The 15,603-nt window shown below is 33.6% G+C and overlaps 1 protein-coding gene across 2 annotated transcripts in view; it reads right to left on the bottom strand.

The window, feature by feature from the left end:
- The window catches only part of LOC128996308 (band 4.1-like protein 4), a 252,108-nt gene that overhangs the window by 4,812 nt on the left and 231,693 nt on the right, over positions 1 to 15,603 (bottom strand). For both annotated transcript variants that reach the window (XM_054421549.1, XM_054421550.1), the window contains exons 12-20: positions 15,364 to 15,485; positions 14,320 to 14,404; positions 12,240 to 12,461; positions 11,459 to 11,617; positions 10,492 to 10,611; positions 10,137 to 10,217; positions 9,239 to 9,451; positions 8,724 to 8,873; positions 445 to 624 (exon numbers count right to left, since the gene is read on the bottom strand). In XM_054421549.1, coding sequence (XP_054277524.1) covers positions 445 to 624; positions 8,724 to 8,873; positions 9,239 to 9,451; positions 10,137 to 10,217; positions 10,492 to 10,611; positions 11,459 to 11,617; positions 12,240 to 12,461; positions 14,320 to 14,404; positions 15,364 to 15,485 — 1,332 coding nt within the window. The remainder of the gene's footprint in view (positions 1 to 444; positions 625 to 8,723; positions 8,874 to 9,238; positions 9,452 to 10,136; positions 10,218 to 10,491; positions 10,612 to 11,458; positions 11,618 to 12,239; positions 12,462 to 14,319; positions 14,405 to 15,363; positions 15,486 to 15,603) is intronic.

The following is a 15,603-nucleotide window of genomic DNA, read 5'->3' as shown; positions in this document are numbered from 1 at the left end:
AGTGATTAGATAGAACAATGATGTAACACACTTGTTATGGCTAAAATAGTTTTAATTTTGGCTGGTGGGAATTTGATAAACTGTAAGAGTAGTTAAATTGAGTCACGGACTGAGTTCTACTATCAAACACTGATTTCTGTTCTGCTGGATGTTTAACCAAGCTAAGCTGAAAGAAACAAACATAGGTACTCTACACTAGAGCATATTTTGTGAACACAAAATGATACAAGTATAAAAAGCGAAGGCAGAACATGTAGTTATTTTGACTGCAAACTCTGGGAGTAGCTCATTCAACTATGTTCTATTAAAAAAAAAAATAAATCAAAAACTGGTGACAGCTGTTCTATCCATATAATGATGTCTAATTCAGTATTTGAAGCAAAGTCAATGCTGCCATCCTAACCCTAAAACATTCCGACAAGTTCTACTGCACAAACTACCTACCAGGCAGAGTTGTCAACGGAGTCCCTACGATGGGGACTTGCGGCCCCGTTGTGTCCCGCCCCAGACGGAGGTAAGTGAGGATTGTTGCCTAGGAGGGTGGCAGGGTTACCATACAAAGCAGAACAGAGAGAACGAGTGGTAGCACTGCTAGACATCTGCCTAGATTGGCTGTGGTTCATCCTGGAAGAAGTGGAGGAGCATACGGTATTTAGAAGATATGTTTTATTATGTTCAAAAAGTGAAATTGGCAAATACCAATAAAACTAAAAATATCATTCCATGCATGAAATGCAACAAGGACAGTATAAGGAAGAAGTTGAAAACTACACCAAAATCAGCTGTAGTGCAGACAGATAAAAAAGAAAAGTAAACATGTCTAAATAAATACTATACAAAAATCTAGCTGACAGACAAGTTGGTGTATCAAAACCACTGAGCTATAATTCTAACTGGAGGTAGCACTGAATGTCAAAGATGCGTGTCGCCAGCCGCCATGTTTGCGTGAGGTGTGAGTTATAAGAAGCCATATTATTGCTATGGCTATTATTATACTTGGCTTAAAATACCTACTTTGTATGGTCGCCATTTCAAAGAAAATTATTAAAGTATTAAAAGTATTCAAGTATGACAAAAATACTCACTGCTATACCAACCTAGTTATAGAAGCCATGTTATTGCTATGGTAAGAAAACTTACTGCTATACCAACCTAACAAAATCAGCGACTCGCTTTTGACAGACTTCTGCCATGGCAGTGCTACCTCCAGTTATAATTTTAGCTCAGTGATCAAAACAGATTCTTTTAAGGGCTATTTAATCAGCTGGGGATTATTTTTAATGAAACAGAGAGGTAGAACAAATTGTTTTTCAAAGAAATTAAAAAAATTGTATAAGAGTGTATAAGGAATTTTCAGCAAATAGGCCCTAATTCATTTCATTTTGCTTTTAATCTCCTGATCACATTTAAATACTATACATTGGTGTAAATACCTGCATTTATGTGATCTTTGATGTTGCATTATGGCAACTAGTTTTGATTCAACACTGGACCAAAACAAGAAGATAGTATAGTGAGATATTATATAGATTCGTAGTGAGACATTGCACTCAAGATACTGGAGGCAGGGGATCAGATCACTTCCGCTTACCTACAATACTATCTTCTCGTTTTTGTAATTAAATATTTGTTTGTTTTATGTCCATGTGTGTGTGCATGTTGTATTTATTATTGATGTTTACGACCTTCCAATGAAGATACAAGATGACATCCGTCCTAGTCTGAAGATGACTCCAGTGATGAGTCCAAACTAGTTGCCATAACCATTCCATAATACAGGATCACATAAATGGAGATATTTATACCAATTTACAGCAAATAATTTATCATCCATTAGGATAAAAATAGGAGAGCCGGCCTATAGATGTAGGATTAAGATTTTGAAAACTACTATTTGTTTCTCTTTAGGCTGATTTGAATTGCAAAAAATATATATTGGTAGTTTAAAAGTTTGTTTAGTTGAATTATATTGACTATTGATGGTCTTGTTACTATTTAATGTTTTCTTATTTCAAATTATTTTCATTGTTACAACAATAGCTCAGTTATAAAAAGTAGGAAACAGACAAATGAAGATAAGTATCAGCATTAATTAAAGGCATTTCCGATTGATACTAAAACAATAAACATCAATGCAAATCAGATGGTGGATTTATATTTCAATAGCTTTGTTGCTACTTTTATTTAAAATGAATTAATTTTGAAAAAAACAAGATTCAAGCTCAACGCTTTAAGAAAATAATTATTCAAAGTGAACACAAAAGTATCCCTATGGGAAGTGTCTAATCATTTAATTAAAGTTATAATTTTCCATTTAATTTAAATGTGAAATAAAATAATTTATAACTAAATGATAGAGGTTACCTATTCAAATTTAGTTGAGAGAAATATTGCTTTTGCACCTTTCAACACACACAAAAATCTCCCTGAAAACTATGAACGCTTTGTATATTTGAGGAAACTAGGGATTATTTTTGTCGGACGATTTGGCACTAATGAAATGTGGAAAAAAGAGTTTTAATTCTATATTTTTTATGACATTTTCCGTTATATTGGTTTGTGGCATACAAAAGTTTCCAGTGGAACACACATTTATTTTTTTCCCTTGCTATTTTATTTGTTAGAGAAATACTAAAATACTTCATATTATTGGATTATTTGTCTGTTTCCCACAAAAATTGTGGTATAATACTGATTTGTCGAATATTATTTGAAAAATTAGCTAAGAAATACGTTTATTATCAAATAGAAACGAATAATCGCTGACCAAAAATGTAAGAATGTTCCAAAACCTAGACGTAAAGCATAGTTCAAAGCAGTTCAAAGCATAGCCCAGAACAAATATCAATCTATTTGTGGCTATCTTTTATCTAGGCAAAGATCAGAAAACTATGAAAAGATTCAATCGCATTTAAAAAATATTGGAAATGCCCTTTTTGATGTGGCTTTGTTTTTTTTTACTGAAAAATAGAGCCATTTTATAAAACTGCAATTTGGCTTACATTAGATACAAAGCTTGACCTAATCTTAACGTTTGTTCCCTTCTGATAGATCCTGCAATTTATTTTACATCCCTCGCATTAAAAATATTTTATACTATTGTATTTTATCCACGACTTTTTTAAATTGTTACCAACAATGGTATACAATGAATGGTACAGTACAATGATATGGTATGGTTCATAATTTGATAAGGTTTGTGAGATAATATATAACACCACAACAAACAAAAAACAATAATTGATTCTTCATTTATGGAATAGTAAAGATTTAAATTATTGAAAACTTGGTCTTAAATAGGTTACAAATTTAATTTGTACGCTAGTCGACTTATTCCAATCGGAAACTCCTTAATTAATACTCATGCTTACCTTTTGCGGGTAGTGTAACAGACAGACCCAGGAAATTGTCCTCTACGAGACTGAAAACTTTTAAACCACTACACAATTATGTGTGTTGTGTACATTATCATCAAACATAATTGATTACTGATTATTAAAATCTCCAACAATATTCAATCTCTTTTTTGTACCGATTACAACACAGCCATATGACGTTTTAGCGTTAAAAGTTACATAAGTAACAAAAACTTAAAAAAGTTCTTATATAATTTGTTCAAGCCCAACTGTCCGTTACCATTAGACCAAATGATCCGAATGGTGCTTTAACATAGTGAATTTAATTTATGGTACAGGAAAAAGTCACTTCGTCAAGAGAGAGATGTCTGTAGGGTTAAAAATTGATGACGGAGGTGGACAGCCGTTAGCATTGACGATATAGTCAATGGTCATAGTCATTCCTGGCTTTATTCCAGCCAAAGACACCACTAAGTTACTGTGTTCGGTTAAACACTTGTATGAGCTGCATGTATTTTTTGACAAACAGTGACTGTACTTGTATATTTGATATTTGTGATGCAATGCTATTTATCTATTACAATAATTTGTTATTACAAATAATATTATAGGTTATACATCTCCAATACTGACCAATAAGCTGTGCATCATTGATATTTTATTAGGATTTTAGAACTCTACGGCTTTGAATTTCTTTTGTTTAATTGGTAAAACTGTTTATTTTAAAATATTAACTAGTTTTTAAAATTGCTATTTTATCATGTATCCTTTAAGATGGCTGATAGTTGTATTGTAAATTGTGTACAAAATCTACTGAAGACACTAAACAAATTAAAAAAGTGATTTTCTTTTCTTTTATTCCTAGTCCCTATTGTATATTATTCTAGAAAGTGCTGATGATACAAGTTAATTTCTTGTTTTAAATACATTGTTTGAGCTAGGATATCAGATTGTCAGACTATGTTGGCTGTATCAAAGTGTAATTCTACACAAAACAGAATATTATATAGATACTAGCTGACCCGGCGAACTTCGTATCGCCTAAGTTATAGGTTTCCCCTAAGACAGACCGATGGAAAGAAAGTACCGTTACGTTTAATTTTCAAGATGATCTCGTTCGCATCGCTCAATCACGTCCTGGTTGAAGTTCGTTCGCTACGCTCACTCACCTTTGGGTTGGAGCTCGTTCGCTACGCTCACTCACCTTTAGGTTGGAGCTCGTTCGCTGCGCTCACTTGCCTTCAGGTTAGCTCGTTCGCTACGCTAACTCGCCTCCAGGTTGAAGTTCGTTCGCTACGCTCACTCACCTTTTGGTTGCAAATTAGCTGTTGTCATAAATGTAAAAGAAATAATAGTGCTGCACGCTGTTGGTAATCCTTGTAACTTTAATGCTATTGAACATCATAGAACAGAACCAACTTGTTTAATTGAAACAGCTGTTAAGATTCATTAATTCCATTTCTCAGGTTAACATGGGAAACTCCAGAGCCACTGGGGCGGAGCCCTTTTAAGAATTTCGAAACGGGAAATAGTTTACGTCCGATTCGCATACCTACAGAATTTACACACCAAATTTCATAACGATCGGTGAAGTCGTTCCGGAGGAGTTTGCAGACAAACACTGTGACACGAGAATTTTATATATTAGATTCTCTTTCATTTTTCCTGCACTTGACTTTACTAACACAAACTATATATTTTTATGTAGCATGATTTTGGTCCTAAAATTGATTATCTTAGAATAGTCACATGTACAATCTCAACAAAATTATGTTAAATATTTTATTTAGCACATCAAAAACAAGATTTTATTATCATTGACTATATATCATGAGTATTTGAGTGAAAATTTAAAAACGTACGTTTTCATGTCCCTGGCCTTTTACTTCGTAGATACTGGATTTGTAGTTTATTATTATGTGTTTTAATATTTTTTGGGACGGGGGCAACATGTTACACACATTTATTTGGTTTTAAATAGGTTCTAGGTATTTTTTTCGTATTTTTAAAGTCTCGAAATTCACGACCATGACGTGTCCCTAGGGTGCATTTTCCAACTTTCACACTGTTTTTAGACTAATTATTCATACCGAAATATATAAAGCCATATTTTTATGTTATCAATGGTTATTAAACTTACAAAAAAGGAGCATATTATAATTTTATTGTCATTACAAACTGACTACCATGACAAAATAAGTCTGTCCCTCGATTTGGCGTCACGACCATTTGGGAAAATTTTTCAACTTTGGAGCACGACAGTGGCAAGCCTGGCGTCGATGGAGTCAGTTGGTTTTAGAGACTAGTTCGGGGTGTACGTCAGGATTGTAGTGCCGGTCGTTTTGAGTTGAAAGGAGGAATTACAAGATTAATAAAGGAAAGATTGTGTTTTTTGTAATTTTGGTGTGTCCATGACCGTACGTAGTCATTCGATGAAGTAGACATGGTGTTAATTTTTGTTTATAAGATATTTCAATTGCTAGATTAACCTAGAAGTCCACTTTGTATCCTCGAACATGAGGTGAAGGGCTACCGCCAGAACAGAGCCAAATAACACGTAATTTCACGACCAAAGTTTCACGACCATCGCGGGTTTTTTCACGACCAATCCAGCCTTATGGATTATAGTGTGTTTGGTCGTGACAATAACTTTAATATAATTGTAAATTGAACAGTTAAGTTCAATTGAAACACATATTTTTATTATAACTAAAAGGATAATTGAAGGATTGTTTAGAACGATTTAGATTATTCCAGACAATTCACGACCGTACCGCTTGTCCCTGACCATCACGTTTATGATTTCTATCATAAAAATTTCAAAAATTAAAATATCGTCATATTTCAATGTTTTATACACAAAAGAAGCACACCTCTATACAAACATAACGATTTTTCGGGTCTCAGGTAAGTTTTTTCGGAGTTATACAAACTTAAAAAGATTTTATTGGCTTTTTTCAATTTTTTGAGTTTTTTATTTTTTTCTAGAAAGACCAAATATACCAAAAGCTCAGTGACCTATTTATTGTATAATGGTCATAAAAGTAAATAAGTTTATAGCAAAACATAATTATAAAAATAATATTAACTATTTTTAATATTCATTTAAACGTCCGTTATGGTCGTGACAGGATTTTGTGTTTTTCCACTAAAGATGCTCTTTTAAAAAGAAACTACCAAAGATATTGCGTTACCATGGACATTTTATGAAACTTCAAATGTTAATGAAATAAAAATAATAATAAAAGTTTTGAAAAAAGGGGAAAAGAATTTGCAAAGTGCTTTTCCTGAAAACGTACGTTTTTAAATTTTTACTCATTTAAGAAGGAATAGTATTTTGAAGTAGACATTAATTCTTCATATAACCATCTACAACAGATGTGTTTTCATCATATAGTTTTTAGAGAGGAAAAAAATGTCACAGTTAACCTTCATATTTAATTTATTTAGTGTAAACCCAATCTTAATAGTACTGAGATCCCTAAGTCAACGATACTAAATACAGAACATCTTAGATTAATCTTAGGATTATACTTATCAAAAGATAAAACACAGAACAGTCTGTTGCTTGATAGTATTATTATACATTATACACTTGATACATGTAGGTATTAAAAAAAAGTGTACCTAAGGCTTATAAAATGAGCTAAAGCTATAGTTTAAAGAATTTAATAAACAAGACAAGATAAAATAGATAATTGAAGAAAGAAGGAATAAAACTAAAAATTCTAAAAAGTGACATGCACAAACATTTAATACAAATAAATAAAGCTTTTGTACATGCAACACACAATGTACAGTATAAAATGTCAAAACATATATCTACTTAGACTAAACTTGTAATTATAAGAACCAGAACATGCTATAAAATACAGAAACACAACATGCAAACACATTGGCACAATATAGACTAAATCTAAAAACAAATATGAATAATGCAGTTGTGAATAATACAATTCATCGAACTATGGGAAACTCCATACTTAGAAACTGTAGATTTTTATTTAAAAATTAGTAGAAATTTTATTTTTATGTTTTTAAAAATATTGTGCCTTGTTTTGTTGAAAATTGAAGGTTTACAAACTGTATGTAGATTCAATCTCACAAATAAAATAATTACAAAATACTATAAAACGGAACAAAACCATGTTAGGGTAATATGGTCTGTTCAAATTTTGGTGCAGAAGTAACTAACTATTTACAATCTTTACAATGTCATACACAAGTTTCATTTACGTTTTATTTGAATAAAAACACAACTCAATAACTCTTATAAGTACATATCTATACAAAAAGATATACTATTCAATTTAAATCATTTTATACTTTAACTTTTTATTATTTTCACTGCAGCTTTTTAGGAACATACTGTATTTGAAAAAAAATCATTTTCTGAATTTCATACATCATAATTGACATGAAGTTTAAGTACAAAATTATTTGAAATGCACAATAATCTATATTATTCTACATTTACATGAAAAATTTGAAATTTGATGATAAACAATGTACTGATCGTGATTAAGATTATGTCAACCTCAAATTTGTTTCATGTTTTGTAAACAAACTTGCCATTTTCAACTTACTGCCAAAGAGATGGTCCAGCATTGTTTAGAAAATATTATTTCTCTATGTTTAGAATTATTTAAAACCAATGACTTTCTAATACTGAAGAAGACACCAGCTGTCTCCAATTTTTATTCAAATTCATAGTTTAACGAGCTTCCACTAAATGTGCTACAGTCAAAATTCAATTTTTTCACTTATTTGTTGACTATAGTATGGTCAATGTGACATTGAAAAATTTATTAGTGCACAGTACTTTGTACTTTCAGTTCGGTTTGATCAAGAAGTTCCCGTATTCAACACTCTGATCAGCCAAACACCAATCATCTAGATCGCCAATTATCCAGATTACCACAAGGAGAAAAAAAGGTAAAATAAATCACCTATGCTGATATCAGGTTATGCTGTTTGGTGCATTTGTAGTCTACGCAACAATGAGACGAATCAAGTTCACTAAATTTTATTGCAGTTTGTTTTGATCTGTTACATATTTGTGAGCCGCTAATTATGTCAATCGTGAAATGAGTTTCATGTAGCCTTATCTCAATCAGCAAACAATGAAAAATCAAATCATCCGGATTTGGATAGTCCAAATCAGTTCCGATCGTAATTTTTCCGAATGGTTTGGAGTTCTACTTATGAGTAATTAACATCCGCACACTCCGTGTGTGCATGGACTATTGGAAAGGTGGTCCATAGAAGGGAGGTCTACTTCCAAAAATCAAAATTGAAAGTCAAAAAGAGATTCATGCAGGATCCTCGGGTCAAATAAAGAACCCACTCGGTTGGTTGTCGTCATACCTGGGTAGCTGGGCGGTGGCAGAAGCAGGTGTAGTAGGGGTAGTGCCACTGGCGGGGGTATTCTTGTTGAGAATGTCCGCTAGAGCGGGGCTCTCAGAGTACGGAGGAGGAGGGCTGTCTCCTGTACTTGGAGGATCCTCCTTGACGGAACTGTTTCCGGGGAAAAAATTAATAAATAATAACAGAAAAATTAAAGTTTTCATTTATAATTCATTTACTTGTGATATAGCAACGCATATACTACATTGTTAATTGTTCAGTAGACTTCTTATAGTTGATACTGGAAAATCACTCTTTGTAACTCAACTGTGTCAACCGATCCACTGTGTCCTTATACAGGATCATTTCAACAAAGGCTAAGGTTGATTTGGCTAAGGCTCTTTTGCATTTCTCTAGTACCTGAATAATGACATGGCAGTTAATTGGTATGCAAAATTGATGAGCTCTCAAACCTTTGCTGTCCTGTAAAACATTTGTCTACTTTTAAGTTAGAGAATATACAACTAATTTCTCACCCTTTGCCCCTCCTTGTAGAATGTGGCCTTCTGGTAGGAGAGAGCCGCACTCTGACAGCCTTAGCAGCCGTGTTCGTCTCTACTACTTTGTACGGAATCTCACGTAACTGAGATTCTGACATTCCCTCTGTTTCTACCAACCGGAACTCCAGATGCTGCTTCAACTCGTCCGGAAGCCGAGACTTGCCTTCCGAAGGGGAGCGCGACCTGGATCTGTAATTGTGAAAAAGTTGAGTAATTTTGCTGCTTTTGGGAATGTTATTTATCAGTGAAAATTGGATAATTTTCTGGAATTGGAAAGCAAATTAGTGATATTTTGTTAGGTTTTACACTAGCTACGTTTTACAGTAGATGATCAAATGTAGCTAAAATAAAATTCCACTAACTTAAGAGGGTTTCTGATGTATTTGATAAGTTTATACAACAGAGAAGTAGACATTCTATTCTTATCTTGATGTTGTTACCAGCTTAAAACAAAAAGAGTCTATTAATTTAAAAACAACTTCACCAATATTTCTGAATTTTTAATTTTATGAGGCCTTTCACCAGCTATCCTGGCATCATCAGACACATCACAAAACTGAAGGTCTAGTAAAAAAAAGAGTCTAGTTCTGTTATGGCGGCATTGATTGTTCTGCTACAATATTGGCGTTTACTTCACATAAACTTCAATGAGCATATTTTATGTATCATCTACTAACACTGTATGAAAAATCCAAATCAATAAAACATTATGTAAAAAGGTCATTCATCTAAGCACTCTCTTTTATAATCTGAATACAATTGGTCCATATAATTAGGGTTTCTACATTCAGCATTCAAATTCGATGCTTAATCCTGAAATGTTGTCGATGAAAGTTTGATAAAGTGTAATATACTTAAAGTTAACCAAACAGACCTGTGTTTCCTATGTTTTCTCCTATGATGGTAAGAGTGTTCGCTTTCAGTCTCCATCCCACTGTTCATGTAACCGCTACGCCTGACAACCGAAAAATTAAAGCTTTAATTTTTACTGAAACAACTAAAAGAAAAACATATTATAATTTTCAAGCTGGAAACTAGACAGATAATTAATTAAACATGAAAAATATGCAAATAATGTTATACTTGCAAAATAAGAAAAAAAATTGGTATCCCAATGACAAATGGGATCCAGAATCAAACAGTATATACTGTATATGGTTTTGGTAATGGTTTAACAAATGTCCACCTAAAGTTGAGAGTCACACCTTTAAAAAACTGCTATATATTACCTGTTGATGTTTTGTGACTCCTTGTTACTGATAACAGTGGCTTGTTGAATCCCTGAGCTGCCTTCAGCTTGTCTTCTCTGAACCTCCTTCCACTGACTCTCAGAATCCACCAGCTCGTACCTACACACAGTTATAGATTAGATAACTTACGATATGCCAACACACATAGGTGCATAGGTACTGTTGGACAAAGATAAGTGAAGGGTGAGTGCAAGGCCCCACTAGAAAAACAGGCCATGCTGCAGGATTCATGACGTTACACTTGTGGATAGATTCACTGCCATATCCCTTATGTTTTAGGTAAATATAAGCTGGCTGTTTAGTGTTTACGTCTGGCAACTTTAGTACAAATCTATCTATCCACTACTTTGATGTAGTGTTGCAAATCAACCAAAACACATTTTAAACTTCACATAACATGTCGGTGAGAAAAGAAAAATGGTTAACAATCCGGTTTTGGATCTTAATTTTACGTTGCAAGCAAAATTTTATGGATTAAAAAAATTATATTTGATCAAACATTGCGTTAAGAAGATGTTTGACCTGATGAAGACAACCTGAATTATGAAAATACACCCCAAACCTTATAAAAAATCCAAATAATCTGAAATCTGTAAATTAGTTGGTCCAGGCTAGAAAGAGTAGATGGGGCATCTAGAACTATTGTATTTTAACTTGATGAATACTTTTAATTGAACTTGACTTCACTATAGTCAGAAAGAGGTTGTAAAGCATGAGAAAAAGGTAAAATGATAATCAGTGTAACAAGGAATGTTGGCGTTTTTAGAATGAATAGTGTAACCAACACCATATACATGTTACCTAACCAAGAGAATACACGCGAATATACACGCGAATATACGCGAAGAATATACGCGAGATGCCATACACGCTTCATACTGCACAGTGAATATAGACTGGAATATGTGTGCTAACTGAGGAAGGACGATAGTATCTAGCCTCGTACCTGTGTTTAGAGCTCTTGCTGTTGTGTCGAGAACTAGAATCTTCACCACCCGAGGCTCGTCTACTGCGATGCCTGTGTCTACGAGACTTACCCCCACCACTACACCTTGACAGCTCACTCTCGTTGTCCGAGCTTCTTCTGCTTCGGTGATGTCTATGTCTAAGGAAAGAAGAGGAAATTCAAAGATTATTTTCATTCTCGTTTTGAAGTAATCAGCGGAGAAACAAAGTTCAATTATTTTGAGAAAAGTTATGTTATAATGACACTACAAAAGTATGAAACTCAAACTATAGATAAAATGAGACTTTTAGCAGCAAAGGTCATCTAAATATGTGAATATTGTACAGGTAGCTTTGCTATACATGATCAAATGACATTCACACAAATCCAAACCAGTGCATCGGGGGATGGTTTTAAGCGAATTTCCCAAACAAGGAATTAACTGTTATGTTTTAGAGTGTGCTTTACTGTACATGACATAAGTCTAGAGAGAGTTTTAGTATAAAAGTAGCTGAATTAAGTACACAGCTTGACTGTTTTTATAAGAGGTTTCAAAATTGACTTTTCACATCGGTATGTAGGTACTTCTCTCCAATTTAAATACACATATTTTTTGGTTGAAAATGCAGTGACAGTGAAATTTGTTAACTGGTTTGTTTGGTGTAAACCTTTTCTTTTCTTGTGACTCTTTTCCATACAACCCACTATCCTCAACATTCCTTACAAACAATTTAAATTTTCAAACAGCAAGACTCATTTTTAGACATCATATATCACCCACCTTTTGCAAGATCTTGAGTCGTTGCTGCTATGACTTTCCACAGAGGAGGAGCGCCGTGCAGCTAGCGCTCGAGAATGTGAGTGCCCCGCCGAGCGCAGTGACCTAGGTGAACTACCAGTGTAGAGACCGCGTGCATGTGGTGCACTCCACGGTGCACTCCGGGTACTACGGGGCGAATCACATCTACCCGTCGCCCCTGTGCCTCTGTACAGGCTGCTTACTCTGTCAATGATATATTTCATCAAGTAAGTGGAAAAGTTAATTTAAGAAAAAAACATATACATTATAAAACTTGGCAGATGGATATAGATGACAAGCTAACTATAATTCATTACAGTTTAAAGAATTTAGGATATATTCAAATACATACTGAAAGTATGGCTATTAAAATTACTTTTAGTTTGTGCTTCTTTTTTAATTTTTGTGGGATGTTTTATAACTATCACTGCAACAAAACAAATGCAATGAATGAGCTAAATAATAAACTTCTTGTAGAGCATTGGAAGTGTTAATTGAATTTAAAAAAAGTAAATAAAAATATGTCTAATAACACTTGAAACACATACGGTACTTACACTTATACTATAGACTCACAAGACAGTGAAACATACATATACATACCTATACATATAAAACAAGGTAAGTGGTGATCGATTTCAATTGGACACTCCAATCATCATCAGACCCAATTGGTGAATTAAGTCAACAGTTTCAGTGTAAATATGTGTCTCAAGTGTTTTAGACATATTTTATTCACATTCTCCTAAATAAGAATTAGTAAAATAATATTTAAGTTTTAATGAATAAAATTTGTTATTGCCAAAGCCATTGTGGTATTTGGGATTTTACAGTCATAACTTGGGATCTTGTAAGCCTAATTATACTAATGAAGAAATGCAACAACTTTTTTAAACTTGATTCATTTTCAGTGTACATGTCTTTTTTAGTGTGTTAGGGATTATTACTTAAATAGTCATATTTTAAGTTGAAATTCATATTTTAGGTTTTTGTTTTTTAAGTGCTGTATTTAGCTACGCGCGCACTACGGCGGCACGGCACGGACGAAATTTTTAAGAGGGGGTGCGCGCACTAGGGCCGCACGGCACGGACGAACGGGACGGGACATCCGCCCGCACATCCGCAATGTAGGACAGTTGACAGTCTGCGAGCTAAAAATTGTGAGTAAAGATGGATGTAGATAAAGTGGTGATAGTAGGTTTAATTTTAGCAGAGGAAGAGGTAACAAGAAGGTGCAAGCAAAGATTTTAGATACACCACATAAACAGGAAAAGACTAAGTTTTGGAGAGTTACACACCTTGTTTCCTGATCTTGTAGAAGGATTATGTGTAAAACTTACCTGATTGTTTCATAATAGATCATATTTCTGCCCATATATTGTCACGCCGGACGTTATTAAAATATTCCGGATGACGCATGTTGTACAGTTTGGGGTTTTTGTCAACGAGAAAAATTAACTTACTAACATCTATGTTTACAACACACGAAAACACTGCTACTTTGACAGAGATCAGTTGAGAATGGCGGATGTCCCGTGCTGCCCGCCCGGTCGTTGTGCAGTGCTCCCGGTCGGTACGGGCGGTATGGGCGTCACGGCAGCTCGGAAATGTCCTGGAGTTCTGTCTCCCGGACTTTTTAACAAACGGCGGAAGCTGCCGAACGTCCTTTGCCAGCCGTACCGCCGTAGTGGGCGCACTCATATGACATTCAATGATATTAACTTTTAAAAATTGCCGTGCCGCCTAAGTGCGTGTGCAGCTTTACACAGGAAACCCAAAGTTCCATGCATAGTTTTTGTTCATAAAATCCAAAAATCAAAATAAAAAAAATAACAAAGTTAATTTTACTCTAATTTTAAATTTGCTGTATGGTCTGTGTAACATTATTAATGTTTAAAAATGTAACATTTTTATATGTCATAGTATTGTAGAAAGAACAATTCGTTTTTTCAATTTGCAGTATTAAAAAAAGTGTTAACATATATTTAGAAGTTTGTCTTTTTAAACAGACATTCTAAAGCTACGAGAAGAGTTGAGTGTTGCCGAGAATGAAGATACTCACGAGTTGACAGGTTGAGGAATTGAGACGGTTTTCATCTCCTGAGGGGGAATATTCTCCTTACTCATCGTCTCTTCCACTTTTGTAGCTGAAAAATTGAGCATTTACTTAAAGAAGTATGTATAAATGCATCTTTAAAAACTAAATTGGTAGTTGATGGTGGTTTCATAGTAAAGTAGGTGTATTTTCAAAACTGATATAATTTAATAAACCGCGTTATTATTATTCCTTTAGAAATGTCAAATGTAATATTTCCTGTATTAAATTAAAGGAAGAGATGCACTAATTAGACAACCAAAATTTAATTTTTATTTAATAAACTAAAAGTTGTCAAACACAAAAAGAAAACTTAAAATAGGTATAGAGCAAATATGAACCTAACAGATTTACCGTTGAGTTTTTAATCTGAACATTTTATTGGAATTCGACAAAAAAGCTGGGCATTAGACTAATAGCAATTTTGTGTTAGTAATTTTGGATAGAATTAAACAGAAGCTAAATTAAATTGCAGATAAATCAGGTCTATTAGACTACCTATATAAAAAACATTGTGATAAACATTGTATTGAACAATAAGAAACATTTCAGTGTGTTAGATAAGCTCATTAACCAATTAATATGAGTTTATGGTACCTTATATTAACAATCTTGGATAAAATTAATCTAAATAATAACATTTTGATTCAACAAAAAATTAAAAGGTTAAAAGCTATCCTCAAACTAAAAAAAGTTTTGGCCAACATCAATACATCTAACCAACATATAAAATACATTAAGTAGATTTCAAATTTCACAGTAGGATAAGAAGTCTACTTACACCATACAAAGTCAATGCCAATATGAGTCATTACTCAGAACATATATACAGTGTAATCATAAAAAAATCCTATTGTTTATGTGAACAATTCCATTTGCAAAGTTGAATATCCATGATTGAGTCATTCATCTTTCTAGGCAAAATCGACAAATAAGCAACAAAAGTTTTTTAAACACATAGATTTTAGAAAATATTTTGCCAAAGGTTAGGGTTAGTTGGTTTCCACTCACTGTCCTGCGCTCCCTCCACTATCCTCCGTTGATATCTTCGGCTTGGCGTCCGGGTGAACTGCGGAGGACTTCTCAACCTCATCTGAGCTTCTCGTTGAGAGATCTTCTCGGCTCGGCCACTACTGCAAAACAAATTAAGGTTAGCATTTCGTACAGTATGTGGTTCTATTTTAATTTTACAGAAAATAAGGTAGGCTAATGGGTTAAAAGAGATTTGTATACCAAATATTAGACATCTTG

This window comes from Macrosteles quadrilineatus, unplaced genomic scaffold, assembly GCF_028750875.1.
Source record: "Macrosteles quadrilineatus isolate MER2022 unplaced genomic scaffold, UCM_ALF_1.0 Scaffold_6__1_contigs__length_79288215, whole genome shotgun sequence".
NCBI lineage: Eukaryota > Metazoa > Arthropoda > Insecta > Hemiptera > Cicadellidae > Macrosteles > Macrosteles quadrilineatus.
Note: the sequence above shows the minus strand (reverse complement) of the source record. Positions and strands in the feature narration are given on the sequence as shown.